The sequence below is a fragment of the Lepidochelys kempii genome, chromosome 1 (assembly GCF_965140285.1).
Source record: "Lepidochelys kempii isolate rLepKem1 chromosome 1, rLepKem1.hap1, whole genome shotgun sequence".
In the NCBI taxonomy this organism is placed as follows: domain Eukaryota; kingdom Metazoa; phylum Chordata; order Testudines; family Cheloniidae; genus Lepidochelys; species Lepidochelys kempii.
Window position 1 is genome coordinate 120,659,341 of NC_136380.1, and position 22,183 is coordinate 120,681,523.

A 22,183-nucleotide genomic window follows, 5' to 3' on the forward strand; every position below is an offset into this window, starting at 1 on the left:
ATGAGTTTGAATGGCCACATTACTCATAAGTGTGTTATACAGGTCATCCCAAATGGATGCCAATAAAATCTTTATACCATTTACAGGATTTACAAGGAAAATCTTTTAGGAATGTCTTGTCTTAGTTTTAAAATTTGTTGTTGGAACTATTTTTGTATCCCTCCAGCTGTAAATTCAGATTCCTTAGTTAGTTTGGCTAACTTTTTTAGAAGTAGTCTGTGACTTTGGAAGTCTCAGTTTCTGGGTGCCAGGCTTGGGAGACCTAGAGGCTGATTTTTCAAATTACTGATTACCCACAGATCTCATTGACTTCAGCTGAAGTTGCAGATGTGTGTTCTGCACTTTTGAAAAACAGGCCTAAGGTGTCTCAATTTGGGCAACAAAATTAGAGGCCACTTTTGAAAATTTTAGCTAATGAGTCAAACTATGCAGAGTTCAAAAGGGAGACACCAAAAAACCCTCTAAAATGAACTAAAATAGTCTTTCTGTACCTAAAAATAGCATGGCTTTAAAGTAAGCGCTCTCTAGCCATTTTAAAGCTAGAAGTGAGTGATGGATCCCATTGGGACGCTGGGGACTTCCCTTTCCAGTGGTACTAAGTTCCATTTCTAGTTATGCAAGAACACTGGGCACTGGAATTTAAAGTAACAATTTTTTAGGGATGGAAAAGCTGTCACTGGCCCAGACTAAACTTTATCCATTCTGAACCTCAGACAGGTGTAACTTTTGAGAAGAAAATTCCACATTTGGCTGAAGGAGGAGGAAACATTTTCCCTGTTAGGTTGATGGTTTAAAAAAAATGTGCATTTGAAGTTGAAATAATAACCGGGGAAATGGGTTAGTGGGCAGACGGCTTACGAGAGTCAGAATTGTATGACAAATTTATCACACAGCTCTGCAGCTTAACATTTGGATGTCACTTTAAACTTACGTAGATACATATGGAGTATGTATGTAGAAATGCAATGGCAAAGCGCAAACTTTCCTAAGCAATTTTGTCTAGAACCACAGCATGCAAAGTGTCTCTTTTTTGCAAATGTTCTTGTCATCTAATGTTGGGATCTTCTTAATTGAAAAGGGGACATTTTTCTTTCAAGGAAAAAGTTTGGTTGAATGTTGACAAAAGTCTGGAGTGCATTATTCAGAGAGTGGACAAACTTCTCCAGAAAGAGCGTTTGCACAGCGATAGCTGTGAAGATGTTTTCCAGTGTGACATCAGCTGTACTAGTAAGAAAGGTAATCGGGATACTCGTGCCTACTGGATAAATCCAAAAGGCTTAGATGAGACCTCATCCTCACCTTCATCATCCTCACCACCATCTTCAACCATATCATCCTCTGCATGCCATTCTCACAGAAACACAAGTGCGTATGACAGACACCGCTTTGCTGTATGTTGGCATATTTCTTAAACCTTTTAATCCATCTTTTATGTCAAATTCTAAATTTTTTAAATAGTAAAGATACCAGACAACGGGGCCTGGGTGAGTTTGGAGTTGCTAATCTTTGAAGTGAAATCCTGGCCCCACTGAAATCAATGGCAAAACTCCTACTGACTCCAGTGGGATCAGAATTTCACCCTTGGTGTTCTGAGAGCTGCGGTTCCAGATTTCAGATGAATAGAATGAATCTGGAAAATATCATAGCCTGATATACTCAGCATATGGGTCAGGCTGTGACAGTTATGCCAGTACCTCATTATTTTTTCTCTTGGCATCAGCTTGTCGGCTGCATCAGGGCTATTCCGGTGTACCTTTTAAAAGATAAAATAAAACATGAAAGTGGCCCATGCAGTAATACAATGCTGATGAACAGAGCTGAGCTGCCAGACTGTAATGCCAAATGAGAGTGCAGGGAAGGTGGAAGGGAAGTACTGCTGGGTGAGAGGTTCCAGAAGAGTGAGCTAAGAACAGATAGGTGCATTGGGTTTTTAAGATGTGTATGATATTTATCCTCCTACTGATCTGCTCCTCAAGTGAATGAGTATTTCTCAGGTAAATGAGGTGACCTGGTGATCATAGAATCATAGAATATCAGGATTGGAAGGGACCTCAGGAGGTCATCTAGTCCAACCCCCTGCTCAAAGCAGGACCAATCCCCAATTAAATCATCCCAGCCAGGGCTTTGTCAAGCCTGACCTTAAAAACTTCTAAGGAAGGACATTCTACCACCTCCCTAGGTAACGCATTCCAGTGTTTCACCACCCTCCTAGTGAAAAAGTTTTTCCTAATATCCAACCTAAATACCAACTGTCCAGAGCTTCACAAATTGCTTTAGCAACAGAAAGCAGTCTTGTTGTCTCAAAACACCTAGCTAAGACTATTACCGCAAGTTAACAAGGGATCTGAAACATGAACATGCTTAAACCATAGCAGCCTTAATATCCAACAAGAACTTAAAGGTAGTTAACATCCCAAGGGATCAGCTGGAGTTAGTGTATGCATTATAGACAAAGAGGAAAAATATAAACTTTACTCTTTGGGGAGTACAGGAAGATAGCAGGAGAGGATAGTCTGGTCAGAAACTGATGTTTCATGGGCAAATCATCATCTACTATCACTTCTGTACTACCCAGACACACAAACTGCAAAATTGCAAACTGAAGGCTGCAATGATTTTGAGGTGAATTACCACATTGGAGGCATACATAAGCAAGAAAACTTGTTCCATGAGCCTGTAAAAAAAAAAAAAAAAAAAAAAAAATCTAGGATACCAGTGAGAGACACTTGGACTTTTGGAGAACCAGCACGAGAAAGGCACCTTCTATCTTACTACACGCTGTCTGACTAAAGCATAACTACGGGTCCTGATGACCAAGGATAACGTGCTCTTGTTCCTACCATTTATTTATGAAGGGCAGCAGCATGTAGTGGACTGAGCATATGACTAGGAACCAGGAACTCCTGAATTCTGCATCTGGCTCTGCTGCTGATTTGCTGTATGGCCTTGGGCAGGTCACTTATGCTTATTTTTTCAAGTCTGGGTGCCTTAAAGTGAGGCAGTTAAATCTGTACTTAGGTACCTAAATCAAAGTGGTCTGAATTTCAGAAGTGCCCAAGTTGTAGTTCCCACTGAAGTCAATGAGAATTTGAAAATTAAGCTACTTTGACCTACGTGGCTAAATATGCATTTAGGTGCCTACATACAGGCACCTTTGTTGGAACAGTTTGGCTGTAATCTTTTTAGGTGCCAGTTCACCCATTTGTAAAATGGCAGAACAGACAAAATGCTTTCAGGGGCCCTGAGGGATAGAGAAGGGCAAAGCACACTTACTCGTGGCCTCTGCAACGCGTTTTGGAAATGTGTAGTGTGAGCTCCCTCTCATCTTTCCATTAGTGCAATTCTCCAGGCACCCCCTATCCCAACAGACTTACTGGCTAGTCATGGCTGTCAGTAGTGCTAGTAGACCCCTGCTGCACTCCAGTTGATGGTTTTGTCCCATTAGGAAGCATGAGGGAAGGAGGGGCTCCTGGCAAGTTTTCTCCCCTTGCCACCAATGTGATTGTCTGGGGCCCAATCATACTGCTTTTTCAGTGAGTTAAATGGCAGTTTGATCAGCCTTAAGTTGTAACTGTGAGGTTATCTGTATATTAGCGTGTATAAACTGACTGAAAATAATGCATGCAGCTATTTAAAAGTAACTGTTGGTTTGCATGGTAAGGTTGCCTTAAAATTGGCTCAGGAATTTAAGTAAAGTTATGGTAATATGTGGTATCAAAGTAATCAATCCGTCAGATTTTATAGTACAAGCATAAAACGTAGGAAAGAAAAGATCGTTGTAGTCCATTCTCCTGCTAGTGCAGCTGTAAACTCAATAACATTATCAAAACTATAAGTTCAACTGGTGCTAAATATATTGTAAATAAATAATGCCTTAAGCATGTGAGTGAGAGAAATTCTTAAACTCATCCTACTTTTAAGCTCTATTTTAGGTTTACAAATTTCCTACCTCTGCATGAAATTTCAGAATGACTTTATTTTTGTGTCTTGATTTTTTTAAAAACCGTTTTCATGATAGTCATTTTCATAGAACAGATCAAGCAGTGTTTAGTCTTAGAAAAGGTCATATGAGTTTTGAACATTTCCATGTTTCATACTCTGTGGTATTTCATGGCTCTTCCTTCCACTATTTTTGCATGCCTGTAACTTCATGTTCATTCCACTATTAATATTTTAGCGCAGTAAGAGATGTTAACTTAAAAACTAAACAACATTTGTATTAAAAATTAACTTTTTAACAGCATATAATATAGAATTGAATGTCTGTTACATATGATTTGATGAATGTTCTAAATTGCCAAGGGGGTTTTCGAGAATATTCTACATTTCTGGGTATTTTGTATTATTAAGATATCATATTAGAATTGTTTGAGTATTTTCTTCCTGCTTCAACTATTTGAGCATCAGAACAACAATTACATAAGAAGTACAGCAAGTTCCAGAGTTGTGGGCACTCTGCCAGGAATGCCCTGCGCCTGTCTTCCAGTTGTACAAATCTGTCAATCTGAGTGTTCATCCCAGCTATAAGATTATGAGGAGAGAAGCAGTTTCTGAAGTAGCGTGGACCCCAGCTGTTCCATAGGTCAAAAACAACTACTTGAATTGTACCAGAAATGAATTGGAAGCCACTGCAACAAAATGCCTGATCATGCACCCATCAAAGTCAGTTGCTAATTCCCTTTCACTTTTGTGGGAGCAGGATTGGACCCTAGAAGTTCCTGGTAGGGAAATGGTTCCCGATATTGGGTGAAACTGTGGCCCTACTGAAGTCAATATTACCATTGATTTCAGTGGGACTAGGATTTCACCTATTCTTTTTAAATTTTCAAGCCATGCATCGCTGGGTTTTTTTTCTGGATGTCAGAAGCAGTTTCCAACAACTAATATTAAGGATAGTGCAGTGAACCTGAGAGAGGCTCACACGCAAAATTTAGGACTATGGCACCTTTAAAATTCTTCCTGTTAGAGTATCAGGCTACAGTGCAGGCTACAGTGCAGGCTGGAATAGGGGCTGACTAGCATGGAATGAGGCAGAGCTGGAACAGGAGCAGTCTGTTGAAACTACTGACAATGGGAGCATTCCCAGTCAGGTAGCGACGCTGAGCAGACTAGAGCAACTGCTTCCCTTAGGAGCTTATATATCTGTCTTGGAATCACCTGGGTGGGTGTTCGCCTGTGGATTGACTAAACGGCGTGGGGCCTATCATAAGACCTGCCGGTAAATTGCGTCTGATGAATCAATAGGTTTAAGCAAGCTCAGATGGGAGGGCTTCGCCCATTGACATAGATACCTCCTCTCAGCTAGGTGGATTAACTATGCTGACAGGAGAAACTCTCCCTTTGGCATAGGAGCGTCTTCACATACAGAACTACAGTAGTGCTGTATGTGAAGACAAGCTCTCAAAAGCATCATATTTCCTTGACTGATATACATCCAGAATAGAAATACCCTCCTTTCTATAAGTACTTGTGTGGGAAAAATATTTAATTTATTTAACCATGACCATTGGCTAGAGATTAATAATAATTCGGTATTAAAGAAACCAAACCCCCCCCCCAACAGTTCTAAATTTGGTGAAAGTGGCATAGTAAAGCACTGTTGAAAGTATTTGCCATGCTTATTCTAAGGGTGAATTGTTGTGAAGGGAAACACTGTCTGAAACAGTGAAAGGAGAGACTTATCCAGAAAGCCTAAGAAATATTTTAGAAATAAAATGTTGCAATTGACTCAGATAGTCACTTTAAAAGCTGATTTTTTTGCTCTGCTAAAATCTTTACTGAATGTTATGCAGGTTTTGTTTATCCAAAATAGTCCTCCTAGCTCAGATGGTAGTCCCCAGGACTACTATTGAGTTTGTTATTTTCCTCTATTATCTACTTCCTTGACCAATAATTCTTGATATTAACATGACACAAGTTTCAGTTTTGTTAATCTACTAAACTAATATTGAATATTTCAGGACACGTTGTGACTCAGGTTATTAAACTTTGACTATATTCCTTTCTGAGTGCTCAATCCTCCCACTGAACGCAGTGCAAAACTCCCACAAGCTTCAGAGTGGAGTGCATTTGGGCCTTTGATATACGCCCAGTATTGGTCAGAGTGAACAGATTTATAAATTGTACAATACAAACTAAATATTATGAAATAGCGGAGTAGTGATTCTAATTATTGCTGCCTTCTGAGTGCATTAATGTCACTTTCTGTTAAGTGCTCTGGTACTTTAAATTTATTGCTGGTCTTTTGCTGTTCTGTTTTAGCTGCCTTACTGCAAGCTTATTCTACAGTTGCACTGAGCCAGTGGTTCTCAAACTATGGTCCGTGGATTGGTGGTCTATGGAAAACTTGCTGATGGTCCACAAACAGCAAGCTGGTCTCATGGTACTGGCTTCTCCACCCTCTTTTCAACTGCCAAATCAAATTTTAAAAGCAGCTAAAAATGTTTACAGGGGAAAATAATATTAGGGAAGCAATTGCTGTAGTTGCCACATGGTGGTTATGTGATCATGAGTAGTGGGGAGAGGTAGTCCACATAATCATATTGGGCGGAGAGGTAGTCCATGAGGCAATATCTGTTGAGTTGTGGTCCACTCTGTGGAAAATGTTTGAGAACCCTGCACTGAGCATTTGAGTTGCTTATGTTGAGACTGTGTTGCTGCTCCTTAATCATGCATGTTGCACCTCCATTTCTGTGCAGATTGCAGCCCCCCTCCTGAAGAGTCCAGCCCAGGTATGTGCGTTTTCCATTCATGGCTTCTGCAAATTGCAATTTTTGTTTGTATTTAACAATGGAACAAGTGTTTTGCTGATACGTTATCTAATACTGCATTGGAAAGACGTACAAGGAAAAGTGTTGTTTTTCCCCAGTGAGCCCCTTTTTACCAAATAAAAACACGGTAGGAGGAAGACATGGAAGTAAATATAGCTACAAGTATTGCTTAACTTCTATAAACTCATACTGTCTCACCATGAAATCTGATAGGTTACTATTTCCTAAGGAGAAGTGGAACAGGCTCACTATAGAGTCTGGTAGCTTTATATCAAGTGTTCTCAAACAGGGGGTCATGAGGTTATTACATGGGGAATCGCGAGCTGTCAGTCTCCACCCCAAACCCTACTTTGCCTCCACCATTTATAATGGTGTTAAATATATAAAAAAGTGTTTTTAATTTATAAGGGGGGGTTGCACTCAGAGGCTTCCTATGTGAAAGGGGTCACCAGTACAAAAGTTTGAGAACTACTGCTTTATATGTTGATGAGAAATGTTCAGTGATATTACCTTTAATTTCTCTAGTTGACAAGTTCTAGTAACTTGATTTGAGAAGTGCTAACGTAGGACCTGTTCCAAAGGCCATGGATATCAATTGTAATGTGATTATTTATTTCAATGGACCTTACATAATGCCATTTATTGGGTGTTAAATTTAGTATTCTGAATGGGCGTTAGGAAATGGAGCGATCTGATTGGATGATAGAGGGTAAGTAATTGCTTTGTGGGTATACCACAGCATTGTAGGCCATCGCAAACTTAACGTTCAGAACACAAATTTGAAAGAGTTTGATTTCATAGTCTACCTCTCCTCTTCACAACACCAGAGAGTTTATTCACAGTCTCTAAATTATTCTGCTTAAATATTGCCTCTGTCTCATATTAAACTACCGTGATTTCTCTCTCCTATTGGAGATCAGTTTGGGAGTGGGGCAGAGATTTGATTTCTGAACTGACACAGCAGTCACATCCTCTGGGCCAAATGAAATCTTCAAGAAATTAAAACCATGTCCTTTAAACTGACCCCCATGCTGATCTAACTTTCATCTCTTTGCACCATAGCTAGAGTATGTAAAAATTCTCCTCTGTTATACACTGCGTATGTGTATCCTTATTCCCTGTTGTAGACAAGATACAGTGATTTTAATCTTCAAAGTGCAATACAGACAGTCGTCGTCGTCGTAGTATTGCTATCTTGTAACACCACTGTGAGGTAGGTAGGTGAGAAGTATCCACTTTCTGCAGAGGAATAAATTGAAGCAAATCAGTTAGCAAATCATCATGTTGAAAACGGGGTACCTAAACTTACGTAACTAAGCCCTTGTCCACACTGCAGAGTTACGTCAATGCAGGGCAGCTTACATCGACCCAATTCTGCAAGCATCTACATTAAGGTTTCACTCCCACCAATGTAGCTCACCCCCTGCACTGACTTAACTCCACCTTCACGAGAGGCATAGAGTCAAGGTAGACGTAGTTAGGTCAACGCAGTGTCAGTGTAGTTACTGCATTGCTTACATCAACTGTTGCTGGCTTTCTGAAGCCATCCCACCATGCCCTACACTGACGGTTCAATTGGTGCAAGCACTCCTGGTGAAGACACGCACCGCTGACACAAGAAGCAAAGTGTAGACACGCACAAACAATGTAATTATTGCAATGGCTGGATGCCAACATAAATTAGGTCAACTTAATTTTGTAGTGTAGACATACCCAATTCAGAAAAGCACTTAAGCATGTACCTAACTCTCATCGGAGTCAGTGGGGCTTCAAGGCATGCTTAAATATATTATTGAATATGGATGGACTTGAGCCCTGCTGTGCTGAATCAGGGGCTAAACGCTTAGGTCAGATCCTGAATGAATAATCTGGTTTTCAGAGCTGCTGAGTAAAAGTGCAGCTTTAGGTGCCCAATGCTTTGATATATGACCCTGCCTTTATTGCTCTATTCTTTTTACTGCTGTTGAAAAGGAAGATCTAAACCACACACACACACACACACACACACACACACACACACACACACACACACACACACACACACACACACACACACACACACACACACACACACACACCTTTCCCCCAGTACACCTCTGTGTGTACACATTAACTTTAATAGACTTTCCAGGGATAAAAGCAATAGGGCTTGCATGCAGTAGTCCTGAGAGGAGCTACTTATACGTCTTGGTGGGTCATTTTCAGTAGCTAATTTCTGTGCTCCATGTCCCATCATCACAGCCTTTCACCTATAGAAGCTCTTTCTCTTCCTCCCATATGCAGTGTTTTTCTGCCTTGGCTGCATTCTTTTAATCTCATTATTTCCATAGGTTCTTCCCTATGGAAAGCAAAATGTCCCTGGAGGTGTCTCCCATTTAGGCCTTCCTCCTGGCTTCCTAATAGCAATAAATAGAGAAGACATATGGAGCCAAATCCTGACATCCTTTACCAAGCAAGACTGTCCTCGACTTCCATGGGTACTGTCTCTTAGTGGGTACTCTGAGATTTGGCCTTCAGTCTGAAGCAACTTTTTAAGATAAATTAGAAACTTTGGTAAAAAGGGGATATTTATAAACAAAATAAACAAATGGCAACTTTGAACATTTTTGACCAGATCTTCAGCTGCTGTAAATCAGCGTAATTGCCCCTCTCACTCCCATCCACACCTCCATTTACTTTGAAAGTTATATTGACTTCAGTGGAGCTATAATAATTTACCCTAGCTATGGATTTGCCTGTCACCAGATCGGGCGCCTCCCGAGAGCCCCGTTGTGGCTCCTGGGCCTTCTTAGACTCCACACATCCTTTTTGTCCATTCACAAACCCCTTCTTGGGAGCTGGGTTTATTCAGATAAAATAAACTAAAACGTAAAACTCACTGCTCCAAAACAAAATCCATCCATGTTAGCCTCTTGTTAGGTCATTCCCAGGCCTCTCCTGCTTGGAGCCTCAGTCCCAGGTTCCAGGACTCCCTGCTGAAGTCTCATCACTCATAGTCATCTGTGATCTCCCTGAGCATCTGCACATCACTGCAGCCTCCTGCTGCTCTTTCTAGGGAAATCACCTGATCCATACCCAGGTGTGGCCCCTTAATATCGGAATTGGTTGGCTCCAGCCCTTCAGAGGCAAGCCATCCTGTTAATTGTCCCATAGAGAATGTATTGCCATTAAAGTGTTCTGGTGATTTCATAAAATGTAAGCACAGAGCTCAAGTGTATTGTGTTGTCACAACAGAATTAAAGTACCTGACAGTGTTTCAGAATCTTTTGTTTTATAGAATGTATAGTTCCAACAATAAAATCCTATTAAGGATATTGTTAAAGAAAACACAAACAAAAACCTGATTGAGGAAAGTGTATATATGAGTACTAAAGACAATTTATTTTAAAACTGCCAGTGGCTGTCCAATCCTGATGTGAATCTGTCAGTTATTATTCCTTTCCTCTTAGTTTATAGTCAGTTGCTGCTGCTACTGTCAGATTTCTTTAATTTACATGTGTGGCATCTCTCCTCTCAACTTAGAGGGAAAAGCAGTGTCACACTGTTAAATGACAGGATTTCAATTTCAGTATTGATGTTCCAAACCATAAATAAAATATACCAATAGAGGAAACGTTAGTGCACTCCCACTGAGCCATGAGAGCTTACGTTACATGACAGCTGAACCTTGGGAAAAAATCCAAGAATTGCATTATCTCTTTGTGAATTCTCTTTTTGTAATGCTACTGATTTACAGTTTGATAAAACAGGTATCCATGTTTTTTAAATGGATTTGTTGACAAAGACATATAATAATTTTGAATTTTAACTCCCCCTGGATTATTTAAAAACTTAAATATTGCCATGTGTTGGAATGGCTACATTCTAGAAGATATTTTCCATTCTTTTTATCGTTTTATACAAAGCTCTTTAAAGAAAATAACGAGAAATATTTTCTTTAAAATCATCTGTATTTTGCTTTCTGAGGGTTCATAGTTCCAGGTTACGGCTGTGACAGCTTCGGTCACAGAGACCACCTTGGGACTGTTACCTGATGTGCTGAAATTACCTCTGAGCCCGTTTTCCCTGATGGCTTGGGACTCCAGAACCCTGCCGTGTTGAGCCAGACACACTAGTCTGCTGCAGCACAGACCCAGGTCTGAACCACGCTCCCAAAGCTGCAGGCTTTAACTGAAAATCATTCAGCAGGTCACCTATCTCCAGCACCCAGACACCCAGTTCCCAATGGGATCCAAATCCCAAATAAATCCATTTTACTCTGTATAAAGCTTATACAGGGTAAACTCATAAATTGTCCTCCCTCCATGACACTGATAGAGAGAGGCACAGCTGTTTGCTCCCCCAGGTATTAATCACTTACTCCGGGTTTAATAATAAATAAAAGTGGTTTTTTATTAAGTATAAAAAGTAGGATTTAAGTGGTTTTAAGTAATAACAGACAGAACAAAGTAAGTTACCAAGCAAAATAAAACAAAACACGCAAGTCTAAGCCTAATACATTTAAGAAACTGAATACAGGTAAATCGCACCCTCAGAGATGTTCCAATAAGCTTCTTTCACAGACTAGACTCCTTCCTAGTCTGGGCCCAATCCTTTCCCCTGGTACAGTCCTTGTTCATTCCAGCTCAGGTGGTCTTTAGTAGTTTTTTCATGACTGCAGCAGCAGTCCCCTTCGTTCTGTTCTGCCCCCTTTTATAGCTTTGGCACAAGGTGGAAATCTTTTGTGTCTCTGGGTGTCCACCCCTCCTTCTAAATGGAAAAGCACCGGGTTTAAGATGGATTCCAGTACCAGGTGACATTCTTCCCGGTCTAGCTCACAGGAACACAGGAAGGCTTACAAGTAAACAGAGCCATTTACAACCAATTGTCCTGGTCAATGGGAGCCATCAAGATTCCAAGCCATCATTAATGGCCCACACTTTGCATAATTACAATAGGACCTCAGAGTTAACTTCATATTTCTAGTTATAGATACAAGAATGATAAATACATACAAATAGGATGAACACATGCAGTAGGTTATAAGCTTTGTAATGATACTTTACAAGAGACCTTTTGCATAAAGCATATTCCAGTTGCATTATATTCACATTCCAGGCATATTTTCATAAAGCATATGGAGTGCACCATCACAAGGGCATTTGATTATTTTGGAAAAACTGTATAATAGAGAATAAAAGACAAGCTGTAATTCTTTGTTAGCTCTTCTGAGCTTTCCTGCTACTAAAGTAAGGTAATTATATCCAGTGGAACAGAGCCAAATAACTTCCTTTCATTCAGTTTATTAGATTATCTGTCTCCTGCATAGGACAGAGATTTTAAAAGCACAATACTTCTGGACTTGTCATTTATGATGTTTCTGTTAGCAAGTTTCCATAACTTCCCTCTTTGGATGGTTATCAGGGAAACTTGTATTGTTGTTGGCTCTTAACCATAGACTTCAATTGAAATCCTGACAGCTTCCTGTCAGAGGCCTGAAGTGATCCTGTTTTTGCATAACTATGCAAAAACATCACCTTGTATGGTGCGGCCAGTCTGGTGGTGATATGACTTCCATTTCGGGACTGTACTGCATGTTAAAAATAAAAGTGATTTAAATAGCTGTTTTCCCTTTTTAAATTTCTATTTTAAAAAAGACCAAAAGCAGAACACCTTTCTACCCTGTCTTGTACTGTGGAAAAAGTTTCAGCACAGTGTCTGATTAACTTTTTTCACAGAATGATGAAAGTGGGCTTAAAAAATTGGAGGATGGTTAAGATGTGGGGAGGGAAGAAAGGAGTAGAATAATGGAAAAACTGAACTACTGGGACTTCTTATGGTAAATGAGTTTTAGAGAGGAAGGGTGGTGTAATGGTTAGGGTACTAGCATGGGAATCATGGGAATCTTAGGGTCCGTTCCCTGCTCTGTCACTGGCTTCATGGGTGACCTTGGGGAAATCACTTAGTCTTGCTGTAAAATGGGGATAAGACGACTTTCCTACCTCACAGGGGTGTTCTGAGGATAAATACATTGGGGATTGTGAGGTGCTGGGAGCCATGTAAGTACCACAGAAGGGTAAAACAGATTTAGGAGAAGCCTTTTTGACACCAAGGGGCAGAAGAAATTTAGTAGCAATTAGCTATACTATGTATCTGTCATAGAATACAGTTTCGCTTTCTTTCTTCCTATCTTCCTCCTCTTTCATAGTGCTTTATAAATCAGTTATTCTGCTGCCTGCTCTTTGTAGGCAAATACGGCAGCTATTATATGCTGAAGAATATCCACCACCCCAGCCTTGCACAGGAGAGCATTCTTTATTGATCTATTGTAATAACAAGTCTTTTTAAGGACATTACAGTATGGTACTGAATAGCACTGGAAATAAATGGGCCAGCCAGGAAAAATAAGCTGCTATTAGACTGTGCTAAATACCCTGTTATCAATAGAGTTCTACTTCAAATTGAGCCAGAAGGTTTCTTAGGACAATGGCTTTAACATTTTTTTTCTTTTTCAAAATAAAAGTATTTAAAATGTCTTTTTAAAATTTTTTTTTTTTTAACCAGGTGAATGGAGTGAAGCTCTTTATCCCTTGCTGACAACGCTCACGGACTGTGTAGCCATGATGAGTGACAAGGCGAAGAAAGCTATGGTCTTTTTGTTAATGCAAGATAGCGCTCCTACAATAGCTCTGTGCCTGAGCCTTCAATATCGCAGGGATGTTGTCTTCTGCCAAACTGTAAGCAAGAAAGTTGCCTGATATGATTACAGTTAGACTTGTGGTGGGTTTTCTAGGAGTCTGAGAGACTAATGTAGTTAGAACTGATAATGATCTTTTATACTTACTGTCTTAACAGCAGTGTAGAAATCAAATGCAGCCTCCCCGCTTGTGCACCATGCTGTTTGGATATAGCCATAGGAAAAATAGTACTGCATATAGGTACCTACCAATAAAATGAATTGTCTGCCATCTCTGTCCTGTATATTCATTTAAAAATTATGCTAGTTTAGTAGAGCTGTCAATTAATCACATTTAATTCACACGATTAACTAAAAAAAATTAATCGTGATTAAAAAAATTGATCGCGATTAATCGCAGTTTTAATCGCACTGTTAAACAATAGGATACCAATTGAAATTTATTAAATATGCTGTTTTTCTAAATTTTCTTATATATTGTATTCTGTGTTGTCATTGAAATCAAAGTGTATATTATTTTTATTACAAATATTTGCACTGTAAAATGATAAAAGAAATAGTATTTTTCAGTTTACCTCATACAAGTACTGTAGTGCAATCAATCTCTTTGTCTGGAAAATGCAACTTACAAATGTAGATTTTTTTGTTACATAACTGCACTCAAAAAAACAAAACAGTGTAAAACTTCAGAGCCTATAGGTCCACTCAGTCCTACTTCTTGTTCAGCCAATCGCTAAGACCAACAAGTTTGTTTACATTTACAGGAGATAATGCTGCCCTCTTCTTATTTACAATGTCACCAGAAAGTGAGAACAGGCATTTGTCTGGCACTTTTGTAGCTGGCATTGCAAAATATTTACGTGCCCGATATGCTAACCATTCGTGTGCTCCTTCATGCTTCGGCCGCCATTCCAGAGGACATGCTTCCATGCTGATGACGCTCATTAAAAAAATGAGTTAATTAAATTTGTGACTGAACTCCTTGGGGGAGAATTGTATGTCCCCTGCTCTCTTTTACCCACATTCTGGCATATATTTCATGTTCATGATCAGCAAAACATTTCTTCATGGCCTGCAATAGATTATTGCCTGCATTAAGTGCAAAACTGACAAATATCATTTTTAATATGTTACTTAAAGCAGGGCTACAAAATGTATCAGATATCAGTGGCAGGATTTGAGGAGGAGAGAACCAACAAGGTCTAAGGCTATGTCTATGCCATTCTTGAAGGTGTAATTTGAAGTTTAGGCAGGCATACATGCACTACCTAGCTAGCACAGCTAAAAATAGCAGTGAAGTCATGGCTTCATGGGCTATTACAAGCCCTCCTGGGTCCCCTGGCCATGCGCTCATGTTGCATGCATTGCAGCCAGTGCTGCCGTGTCTTCGCTGCTATTTTTAGTGAGATAGTTAGATTAAGCCAGAGTGGCTATGTGTATCTGAGCTGCAGTCACACTTCTGACTGCAGTGTAAACATGGCTTGAGAGTAATTCCCTGGAGAGAAGTCCAGCTCCCAACCCCAGCTGGTTGGAAAGGTAAGGGTGCTGGGATTTCTACTCAAGTGCTGTCCCTGGAACCTGCTTGGGGGCTCAGACTTTTCTGTCTGCCTCTGACTAGAAGATGTCTGATAAATTTAAAGGGCTTCCCACATGTCTGTCTGCTGAAAGACAGAAGGAACTTTCGCACTCTCTTCTCGCACCTGATAGGGCCAGTCTACACTACCGTGTAAGTAGATCTAACTTACATCACTCAAGGGTGTGAAAAAGACATCCCCGATCAACGCACATTAGATTGACCTAAACACTATCCACACCAGTGCTATGTCGGGGGAGAGCGTCTCCCACTGACATCGCTTCTGCTTCTCGCTAAGGTGGAATAATTATGCTGATGGGAGAGCGCTCTTCTGTCGGCATAGTGTGTCTTCGCCAGATGTGGTACAGCGGTGCAGCTGCGCCAATGTAGCACTGCAGTGTAGATTTGCCCATAGCCTCCTGACTACTCTGTGCCTTCTGCCCTCCTCCTCAGGCTTCCGTTTTCCAGGGTCTCCTCCTCCTGTGAATAGCTCCAGAGCCCATCTCTGCTGTTTCTCCTAGCTTTCCCAAACAACAGCAGAGTGAAACTGACTTGGTTATTGTTAGTTTTACTGTTGCTCTTGGGGTTTTGAATAGTAGAAATGAAAACTTGATGGGAGTCAGTTTTCACTCAGCTGCCGCTTGGCATAGCTCTTAGCAGGAGCTGCAGCACAGGTGCTGGAGCCATCTCTCTGCTGTGTCGGATAGATATTTCCTCTAGGGTTCAGTTTCAGAAGTCTGAGTATTGGTTCACATTTGCTACAATTGGGTGCCATAATATTTTAAATTAAAGCTTAAATTTTGAGTAATTTATACTTACTTTCCTCCTGTTCACCAGGGAAAGCTGACAATTTGCCATTGGCGAGTAGGCAAGTAGATTATTCTATGCCCTCTCATAGTCACACAGTCTTTGCTTAAACACATCAGTGCTACTTGACATCAGCTAAATTGGAGGTTCATTCTGCTAACTCACTACACGCCATAGAAAAAAACGTACTCAAATTCTCCTTACAGATACTCCTTATGATTTTAAATCTTGGTGCTCTAGTTATACTTTGTCTAATAACCTCAAATCATCAAGTTTAATTTTACAGTAACCATTACCTAGTTTAAATAGTTCAAACAGCCCTTAGCCATCTTCTTTCAGCCTAAATGATCCCCCAAGGAATTTTCATATGGGGATCAATTCAGAGACTATTTTATACAAAAAGCAATTGATAATATGGGCAATTTCTGTAAACCACTTGCTGCTGTTAACAAGATCTGTTTTGAATTAAAAAAAAGTCCCCCTCATAAATCAAACTTATTTCCTTCGGCTTAATTTTGCAGTGAAGTCATAATCCTGTGTTAGTGGCATCAGTCACTTGCCTTGGAAATGACTGTGTTGTTACAAACACGGAATTAAGACTCCACCACAGTACTGGGACCTGATCCTGAGAAGTGCTCAGCACCAGCTGCTTCCACTGAAGTCAGCAGGTGTTCTGTGGTTCACAACACTATAGAGAAATGTTTGCATAATAAAAACAAGCATTGTAGCCTTTAAACTTTTTTTAAAATGTCAGTGGAATGATATCTGTTATTAATATTAAATCTAAGTTTCAGAGTTAAAACTAGTTATGTCTTTTATACCTGTAATTGAAATTGTTTTCCAAGGAAATCTTGAAGATTGATTAATAAAACCTAGATTCTAATACAACTGGTCATGTGAACAAAACTAATAGACCTGAAGGCAACAGGAATCCCTGTAAATCAAATAAAATATTTCCCATTTTTTATTAATATTTCTCTTTAACTGTGAGGAAGGAGTGTCACTTTTAAAGAAAGAGTATCAGTTTGACAGCTTGTTACAGCATCTCTTAGATATTACGATGCTTTCATTTTGGATTAGAGAGACATATTATCTAGAGTTATTTTACTTTTGTATTTCTTCTCTTCTGTAGCTGACAGCTCTTATTTGCGGTTTCATTATCAAGCTGAGGAACTGCCTGCATGATGATGGATTCCTAAGGCAGCTCTACACCATTGGTCTGCTGGCGCAGTTTGAAAGCCTTTTGAGCACATATGGTAAAATCACTCTACATGGGTCAAGGCGGGTGACATTATTTATGAATTGACAAGTTCAGCTTAATATAGACCACAGTTGCAAAATGAGTGTGCAGGATTTGGAGTAATTTGCAGTTCAGCAACAAAAAAGAATTTTGAACTGAACCATAAAACAAAATTATTGTTTAAATATTTAGTCAGCTCCTGAAATAGAAGCTTTGTATTTCTTTCATTTAAATGATTTATATTTCATAACATAAAAGATTGTGGTTACTTGATCATACTTCTTCTTTTCTGAAGAGAAATGGAATTAAACTCCACCATGTTAAGAGGAACTACTTGCAAAAAATACAATTTGCACTTTCTTGAACCTCCTTAAATACATAATAGAAAGAGAGACTGAAGCGGTATTAGGAGTTATGACTCTATGAATAAATCCAGTATCCACTCATACTACTGTGCAGTATGGAATTAATGCTTTTTGAGCTGATGACAAATAGAAAGAATACCGTGGTTATGGATATGACCAGCCTCTGAAGCATTTGCTAACATTATTTAACAATGGAAAAAGAATATGAAGTATACTTTAAGGTTGTAGCCATGCATATGTTTTCCATCTTTACCAAGATTCATAAAGCCAGTTAAGACTCCAGTCTTGCAATCAGATCAACGTTTATTTATCTTTATGTTTGTGAGAGGCTCATTAATGTCAAAGGTTTTTAGCATGGAGGCAAGGGGCTATCCAGGTAGATCCAGCTGAAGGATAAGGGTCTCCTAATTTCTTCATAATGCTGGTGAACCCCAATCATATCAAGTATGTATATGAGACTGGATAAGAGAAAATTGTTTATTCATGGAAAGTAATTACTGCAATCCACTTTTCCGCTCCTTGATTTAGGTGAAGAGCTGGCAATGCTGGAGGACATGAATTTGGGAATAATGGATTTGAGAAATGTAACCTTTAAAGTAACTCAGGCCACATCAAATGCATCTGCTGACATGCTGCCAGTCATTACAGGAAATCGGTAAAAAAAAAACAAAAAAACAAAAAACCCACACCCCGAACGGAGGAGAAGGGGGGCAGTGGGACTTGAAGAAGGAAAGATAAAAATATACTTGAACCTCAGGTGGAAAACAGCCAAAATCTGGATATATTTTACAATCCCAACATTTCAAACCAAATGATTTTGAAGCTGGTCTTGATAGTAAAATATAGCAATAGTAAAAATTTAACAGCTAAACTGATAAGTGCATCAGAAGATGAAGTCAGAAAAATGACAAACTTGTTATCAAGTGTAAATATTAAGTTGTCCTGGCTTTTCATAATCACAAGGGTTTTAAGCATTTTTGAAGTCTCATCTTAAAAAGATAAAAAAATAAAAAGTCTATTTGAATTAACAAAAGGCTGTTCTCCAATATGCACTAGGATTTGTTACAGCATTATTCTGGTGAGAATAGCAAAGCTTTCACACCGCCAGGACAACACATTGAATCAGACACTGCAACCTGCCCTCTAGTCAGTTACACCGCAGTCCTGCTCCTGGCACAATACCAGCATACCCTTGCATCCATGCGGAGTCCCATTGCAATCAGCAGGACTCTGCACAAATGCAGGGATCTGCCCATAGGGAGCTGGTATCGAGGTCGGGGCTTTAGCTAGGGAAGGGCAGGACCTTCGCTGAACTGAATGTGTTTCTTTGCAATTTAGTTAAGATTTTAACTGATGTACTTTTAGTTCAATAAGAGAAGAAAAATACAGGAAATAATGTTATTTTAAACCAACACAAGGGCAAAACAAGATATTGGGGACATTAAATATAGACATAAGCGTGTCTTTTCACCTTCAGTTAGACTACAGAAAATGAAGCATCATTTCTAAAACCAAATTGTAATTTTTGTGTTAGCTTTATGTTGAGGGGAAATTGCTGTTTGTGTGTTCTGCTTTTGTCCACTAAAAATTACAAATTTGGTCTAAACAATGCTCTTTCCCCTCCATCCAATGTAAGACAGACTGACTTTTTTAATGCAATATTTTCTTAAGCTCCTTAGCGCAGTGCTTGAAAGCTTTTTAAATTACCATTGTGGTCAGAAAAATGCTGTAAAAATTCCATATTTGTTCTTTCATTGTCCTCCCTAACAAATTGCCCATTTGACATGTACCCCACCCTCCAATCCATAAACAGCAGTCCTGCAAATTCAACCTGGGGCTTGTAAGTCAATTGGGTTCTTCTTGCTTCTGTATCATCATTAGTAATAAAGATTTTTGAAATCAAAATTACCAGACTGTTGATGTTGTGTGAGGCTCACTAACATCCAGCTTGTTCTCCCAGAGCTGTGTGCGCTCTGCAGTACTAAATTAAGTGAAAACTAATTTTTGACAGTGAGGTAAACAGATAAAATACAAAAGATAAACACATCAGGACGTAAGCTAAGTGCTGCAGTTTTTAAATTGCTTTCTTTTCTAATCAGTACGAAGCTTAAAAGCACTAGCGTGTCTTTGATACCCTATTAATAATTTGCTGTATGTTCAGCTATTATTCTTTGAAAAAGAAGCGTCACATTTTTAAAAATACAGGTCAGTAAGCAAATGTCTCAGTTGTAATATTTTCCATTTGTTTGTTTGAAGTGATGGATTTAATGTGAGGATTCCTTTGCCAAGCGCCTTGTTTGATTCGTTGCCCCGGGAAATTCAGAGCGGCATGTTACTGAGAGTTCAGCCTGTTCTTTTCAACGTGGGAATTAATGAGCAGCAAACCCTAGCAGAGAAGTACATATCCAATCACAAAAATTCAACCTTAAATGATGCTAGATAATCTTTTACCCTGCTGGAAATACATTTCTGCGATGATGGAATACCTTGCATTATTGTCATAAAAGAAAATGAATGCTGGATAAATAAAAGCATGTTTCTCAGTCACATATCTTTGGATCAGTGACTACAGCCTTCTCCTTAGTCCTGATCGTCGTTGTTTTGTACCCCTTTTACCTGTCTCTGGCAAAACAACAGGGCAAAAGTTCTCAGCAAAAGTTTCAGATGGTGTTTTCCCAATCAAAATTAACTTGAAATTTCTAAATAAATGGGCTTTTAATATTGAAAGATAGAGAAACCAAGATTTTAAGTATTAACTGCCATAACCTGTGTGTGCGTGTGTGTATGCACCTACATATAATTTTATTCCTGGAATAAATCTCTTTATCTTTGTGTACTGTACTCACTGTCTGAGTAGAGGTTTGAACTTTCAGGATTTTCACAGGCTGAATCTTTGTCACCCTCTCATGCTTAAATATCAGAAAAGAAAAGGAGTAAAGGTATCTCTGGGCTAATGTTGTTCCCTTTTCTCATCTTTAAAGGTTTGGAGACACGTCGTTACAAGAAATAATTAATATGGAGAGTTTAGTTCGGTTGAATTCCTATTTTGAGCAGTTCAAGGAAGTTTTGCCTGATGATTGTAAGTACTCAGTAACTTATAGCAGGTAGACCTAATACAGTATTTTTCATTTAAATAGCTGACTAGTTTGTATCAAATTAAATGTTGAAACTACTGCAGTATCAATGGCATCAGAGCAGTGATGAAACTATGTGTTGCAATTGCAGAGTTAAATAGTGTTGTATAAAATGATTTGAGGCTCACTCTGATTCAATTTTTATCCTTCACTGAGTGGTATATTTACTTATAAAATATATGACTGCTGGGGGAAAATTAGACGAGTGAATATTTTCACAGCTGGTACCATGGCAGAAACTCTGCCTGCTGCTATGGTAGTATTCTTCACATGCATGATGGTCTGTTGTGAGATCGAGACACCACACCCTGGACACAGTCCATCCCTCCTGCCTTTCCTTTTAAGCTCCTGTGAAATGTTAGCATTTGTAGCCAGTGAGGTTGCTTTAAAGAGTGGAGAACCAGCTGCTAGAGCAGGTATGGAAGCTACAAGTCAAAATTCCACTCTGTATGAGGGCAAACTTCTTGTACATTTTTCCTTTTCTTTTATCTGGAGGCAGGGACTTTGCACGGGACCACAAAATAAGATAGAAATCAGTTGGCACAACTCTGAAGTCACAACCTTTCCTCATACACAAAAACCAGTGGGCTCCAAACCACATTTATGGGATTTGCATCAGACACATACATACACAGAAACAAACACATAAGCATTTGAAAGGCCGGTAACAATGCCAGGGAGATCCCTCCTTCCCCAAACTAAGGCATGTTATTCCCTTCCTCCTTTGCACAGAGGAATATGGGACACTGCCCACCTTTTTAATCACAGTCAGAGGCCAGATTGCATTCTCAATTATACTGGATTTATCCTGGTGCAGTTGAGAACAGAATCTGGCCCCTGGTCTCCAAGTTCCCATTAATCCCGCGTAATCACATTCTGTGACGACTTCACCTACAAAAACTACATTTGATTTTAATGTAATAGTTTGGTGCCACATGTTAAATAATATAATTAACTTTCAGTCTCCTTCTGTTTTTCCTCTCTCTTCATTCTTCTTTATTTTCTTGTCTATGTGAGGAATTATTCAAATCATTTTTTCTTCCCTCTCCAATTCTGTCCTCTCTGTTTTGTTCACTCCTCTCCCTTCTCTCTCCCTTGGCTCATTTAATTCTGTCTCTTGTCTCTTGCTTTGCTAGCTCTCACTCTTTCTTTCCTGAGCATTCCTTATCCTACAGTCTGTTTTCGTGCCCCTGTGAGAGACGAACTAAGCTAGGAAGAACAGACCGTGTCCTGTTGTCCACCAGTCTTTATCTTCTTCTGATCTTCCCTAGTCTCTTTCTGATACTCACTGCAGCTCCATCTTTTTTTCATTGTCCCTCCTCTTACCTTCAGAGTGTCTTCCTCTCCTACACATCTCTTGTTTGTGTCCTTTGTGGAGCTGGAAGGAGGTATGATACTTTCTGAATTAAAACCCTGGGACACCTCTTTGATGGTGTCTTTAGCATGGTGAAATAGTCATTCAAATGACAAAAGTACATCTTATTGTAAAAAGTGGTGTCTGGTGCTATACTTCCAGCTTCCACCTCAATACCAACATGTACATATTTTCTGCACTAGAAGCTTTCGTACAGTAACTTAATGTTCTGAGTAAATTTATCTTGAAACTTTGTTAAGGAAA

General features: G+C 39.4%; 1 protein-coding gene across 18 annotated transcripts in view; it reads left to right on the forward strand.

The window, feature by feature from the left end:
• Positions 1–22,183, forward strand: part of INPP4A (inositol polyphosphate-4-phosphatase type I A) — a 198,043-nt gene that overhangs the window by 159,497 nt on the left and 16,363 nt on the right. For 10 of the 18 annotated variants that reach the window (XM_073352666.2, XM_073352639.2, XM_073352688.2 and 7 more), the window contains 7 exons: positions 1,098–1,365; positions 6,699–6,731; positions 13,314–13,486; positions 16,959–17,082; positions 17,960–18,086; positions 19,688–19,828; positions 20,413–20,510. In XM_073352666.2, the coding sequence (XP_073208767.1) occupies positions 1,098–1,365; positions 6,699–6,731; positions 13,314–13,486; positions 16,959–17,082; positions 17,960–18,086; positions 19,688–19,828; positions 20,413–20,510 (964 nt within the window). The remainder of the gene's footprint in view (positions 1–1,097; positions 1,366–6,698; positions 6,732–13,313; positions 13,487–16,958; positions 17,083–17,959; positions 18,087–19,687; positions 19,829–20,412; positions 20,511–22,183) is intronic. The other 8 variants (XM_073352738.2, XM_073352762.2, XM_073352773.2 and 5 more) reach the window with 4 other exon arrangements.